The sequence below is a fragment of the Solea senegalensis genome, linkage group LG1, assembly GCF_019176455.1.
Source record: "Solea senegalensis isolate Sse05_10M linkage group LG1, IFAPA_SoseM_1, whole genome shotgun sequence".
NCBI lineage: Eukaryota > Metazoa > Chordata > Actinopteri > Pleuronectiformes > Soleidae > Solea > Solea senegalensis.
In genome coordinates this window covers 42859660-42863993 of record NC_058021.1, presented here as the reverse complement: position 1 = coordinate 42863993, position 4334 = coordinate 42859660, and the positions used below count along the sequence as shown (strand labels likewise).

The 4334-nt window shown below is 40.6% G+C and overlaps 1 protein-coding gene across 1 annotated transcript; it reads right to left on the bottom strand.

The window, feature by feature from the left end:
* Positions 1 to 4019, bottom strand: calr3b (calreticulin 3b). Its single transcript, XM_044045305.1, has 9 exons — positions 3809 to 4019; positions 3098 to 3199; positions 2273 to 2476; positions 2088 to 2182; positions 1794 to 2003; positions 1528 to 1641; positions 1267 to 1410; positions 1080 to 1172; positions 1 to 962 (listed from the first exon to the last, which is right to left on the bottom strand). Exons 1-9 carry the CDS (start codon positions 3888 to 3890, stop codon positions 759 to 761), a joined length of 1248 nt encoding a protein of 415 aa, XP_043901240.1. The 5' UTR covers positions 3891 to 4019; the 3' UTR covers positions 1 to 758.
* Between the last annotated feature and the right edge of the window lie 315 nt (positions 4020 to 4334).

Genomic DNA, 4334 nt, shown 5'->3' with positions numbered 1-4334 from the left:
TTTGTTTATAATCTTTTAATAAAAACTTTGGTTTCATTAACATTCTGTCCAATAAAAATAAGTGTGACCCTTAGTGATGTCATGAGTCATACCAGGGGCTCGCTCACCATCTGTTTCTCCAGACTTTCCCAGATAGATGCACGTTGGCACAAATTACCTTGAGAACATGTTTATTTCAACACAGAAAAAAAACCAAAAAAACATTTGCACTGGGATTTCACTCCGTTATGTGTAGACAGGAAAATACAGACTCAGTGCCAAAGACGTACTGTAACTAAAATAAGTTTAACATTAGTCTTGATTTGTCTGCATTCTGTGATTGTCCTGGTTATCCTTGCAGTTTATGCATCCTGAATGTATTTATGTGCATTGTTTTGAAAAGACTGAACAAACATTGATTATCTATTAATGTTCCATGTTACATTAACCACAGGTTCCTTGATGAGCAAATGTGAGAGGAAATATGCAAATTACAAAGTAAGATGTGTGAATCAAGAAAAATCATGAAACAGTGGATGTTGGTGCCTCTGTTGTTACAAAATGAGGAATGGACTTTGTGGGTGGAAAGAAAATCTTACAATCAACAGGGAAACATCGAGACCACAATTAAAGGTAACGTCCAGTAACACCCACCCGCCCCATTTCACTACAACTGCCCCAAATGTTGGGCTGTGTCCAGATCTCAGGGAAAGGATGCACAGCAGCCACAATACCCCTGGAAAATACCGGACAGAGTTCCTACAGGAGGCCACGCCTCCTTAAAGCTCATCTTTAAGCTTTGCTTCCTCATCCTCCATTTCTGAAAGTGCCTCCTCTAATTCATCCTTCATGTCTTCCTCCTCTTTTACATCTTCGTTTTCATCATCGTCAGCTTCAGCTTCAGTATCTTGTTCCTTGTTCTTCTCCTGCTCCTCTTTCTGTTTCAGGTCATCTTGCTCCTGCTTCATTTTCCTCTCTGGTTCCTGTTGGACGAGTCAAAATCATCATAAAACATGTATAGTCACCATCTTACTGGCAGTTAGTTGCTTGCTGCGCAAACGACAAGATAAGGCTTAAAGATAACATCAGCAGTAGCGTACCTTTGTCACACCCCATGTCTCATTTCCAATGTCTTCTGCTTCCTTCACGTCATCTGAGATCAGGAAGTTGTCAAAGATGGTGCCTGATTTCACCTGGAATTCCCCATAACATATGTTACACCTGCATTAAACAGCACTACAGCAATAACTTTACCATTTTAAGACAATCGCTTCCTTTCTTTCTCACCTGCCAAAGATCAAGACCCAAAACACCAATGTTGTCAAACTTGTAGATGTTGGAATCAGCACTGTATTCAGGATTGTCTATCTCAGGATGCACCCATGCTCCTTTGTAGTCGGGGTTGTCAATCTGTTTGGGCTTCCATTCCCCCTGTAACAGAGAAGCTATTTATTCAGCTGTGAATACATTTTTGGTAAAAGCTCAGGCACAGGAGTTGACACCAATTATAAACTCCAACATTAGCATTACGTTTTACGTTTAACCAACCTTGTATTCGGGGTTGGGGATCATGGGCGGCTCCCACTCTCCATCCATATCCTCGTCCCAGTCTTCTGGCTTTTTAGCATCTGGGTCAGGAATGTTTTCAGGTTTCTCCCAGTCCTGGAGAGGAACACATTATTCTAAATTAGAGGTGAACTAAATACCCACTAACCTGGGAGCGAAATAATGAACAACACTCCATCTCTCTGCACTTCAGAGTCAAGTCAACACAATGTAGGTAGAGATTAGGTTTTTATCTTAAGCTTATCTACCTCAGGCATGGCATCTTCAGGATCATCAATCTTGGCACGGTCATCCCAGTCCTCTGGCTTCTTGGCCTCAGGATCTTTGATTTTCTTTGGAGGCAAGAAGTCCCAGTCTTCCTCCAGACTACCAGATTCTACCTTCTCATTGTCAATTTTCACCTCGTAGGTCTGATCTGGATTCAGGATCAGTGTGTACAGGTGGGTCAGCTCATCATCCTAAAAGAGAGGTGGTGAGAATCAGACACTGGCGCAGAATGCATCATCTCACTACATTCTTACGATTTAAAAAGCCAGAATTACCTTGCACTTGACCTCTTTCTTGATGAGGTGATTCTTGCCCTTGTAATTGAAGATGACGTGGACTTTCTTGGTGCTGTAGCCACAGATATCAGGACCTGCGAGAAATACATTTCAATGAATCTATTTTCTAAATCTTGTAACTGTAACCACGTAGTATTGGCCGTTACTGTGACATCACTTCTTACCAAACATGATGTAGTAAGTGGAATCTCCGTGCATATCTGTCTGTTCTAAATCAGCAGGGAACACCTTCACGTAGCCACCGCCACAGTCGATCTTCTGCTCGTGCTTGACCGTAAACTGAACGACTAAGCTCTTGCCCTCATTGCTGAAAGGCTCGAAGCGTGCAGAGGCAGCATAGAAACGAGCGTCCTGGCTCGTCTGCAGACCTTTAAATTAAAATACAAAAGAAAAATTGAGCAACAAAACCACAAAATACTCCCAAAGCTCACAGACCTACAAAGTAGACATCAAGCATCTTCCTAGCCTTTTGTTGATTGTAGTTATGTAACACAACTCTTTTTTCCTTTTCTTCAAATGCACAATTTATGTTCTTCAGGGCTGCAACGATGAAACAATTACTGAACTAATCGTGAGCTATTTTGATAATTGATGAATCTGTTGATTATTTTCTTTTATAAATTTAATAGAAATTTACATTTTCTGACATTTGGACCACAAAAACTAACCAATGAATCAACGTTTATCATTAGTTTCAGCCCTAATATAGTGTTTTGGTTTATCAGATTATAGCATCAAGCAGGTAAAGGTGGCGAAACAGCTGTTTCTGATTCATATTTTTATCCCTCTTTTCTCTGAATTCTTAAAATGCAAACAATATTTTGCATTCCTTAGATCTATATTTATTTTGTTAGTACTCAAATGAATGTTCAGTATATTTAACTATGCAATGGCAGCCTAAAGGTTAATGTAACTCCTGAAAAGCTAGTCCATCTTTAATCTTTAAACCTAATGAATGTAGTGACTCTTGGAGTGAAAAACTACTTTACCTTTGTCATTCTCAGCATCTCCGTAGAAGTTACCAGCGGTCAGTTTCCACTCTCCATAGTCAGACTTGTGTTTGGAGTTCACCCAGCGACTTCTCCATTCATCTGAACACAGAAGCACCATTAGGTTTGAGGAGGATATTGACACCAGAGGAAGCTTCTCCCCTCTTACACAACAACTCGTTTTTTTTTTATGTGCTCTTCTAGGTTAAGTGTCCATATTGTCACATATGGACACTTTACATGACACAGCCTGCAGTTAATGCTAATGGTTCCCAGTGTTGTTTGATTAAGAGCTTAACATAAGGACATATGACTGTTTTGGTGTGTTGATCACAAGCAAACAGACTTGATTAAATACGTTGCATTTCTCATACCAAGACAAAATAAGTCTGACTGATTATTTTTTGTACATTTTAAGACTTGATCTATGAGAACGGAATGTAAAGTTAAACACGAAGTTTCAAACTTCTTCACCTTCGCTGTTTCTGTGGAGCCCCTGTGCTAGCTCTTGCTAAAGCTAGCTACCTAAGAACACGGTCACATTTTGAGAAAATGATAAAGACGCTATTTTCACTCTCATTGGTGAAAACACGAAGACACAGAGGAGACTTTGAAGATATCTTATGGAATAGTAAAGACACAAATCAAGGCGAAAACGTGCAAAGCGAATTGAACTCAACAAGCTAGTGTCGTAAAATGTCACAAACTCACCGCCGTCCACAAACTCCTCCCGAAAATAAACCTTTGCGTTTACGACTGCTAATATCACTGCAACTACACCCAACACCTGCATTTTCACGGCGCTGCTCACTGTCGATAACGTACAGGTAACTGCTGACAAGGTGATGTCAACTCAGAGAGGACGAGGAGGACGAGGAAGACGAGAAGAGAAGGGGAAATATTTTAGAGTCGCTCCAGCGAACAGATGTCTGCTTGTCATTGGACGACGGGCTGCTGCGTGTGGACCAATCAGAGTAGACCACGAAACACACGTCTGCTCCACGTCTGATCAACGAATATTCAGTCCTTTCAACTTGTGTCCTTACATGTACCCTCCAGCAGAGGTCAGCACACATCTAATACATGGACAACGGAATGACCGCAAGTGAATGAGAGAACTAATGCTTACAGATGTAAATCATCGACAGTTGCCGCTCTAGATGTACACACATTCTATGTTACCAATATAAAAGACAGCACTATTAAGAGTAGACAAATATTAGTATAGTAAAAAAAT

Excerpts from the sequence above, each read along its gene's own strand:
- calr3b (XM_044045305.1), bottom strand. The coding sequence starts at position 3,890 with ATGCAGGTGTTGGGTGTAGTTGCAGTGATATTAGCAGTCGTAAACGCA. Across the intron at positions 2,004-2,087 it reads AGAAAGAGGTCAAGTGCAAG|GATGATGAGCTGACCCACCT; the intron begins GTAATTCTGGCT and ends CCTCTCTTTTAG. Across the intron at positions 1,173-1,266 it reads TGGGTCTTGATCTTTGGCAG|GTGAAATCAGGCACCATCTT; the intron begins GTGAGAAAGAAA and ends GGGGAATTCCAG.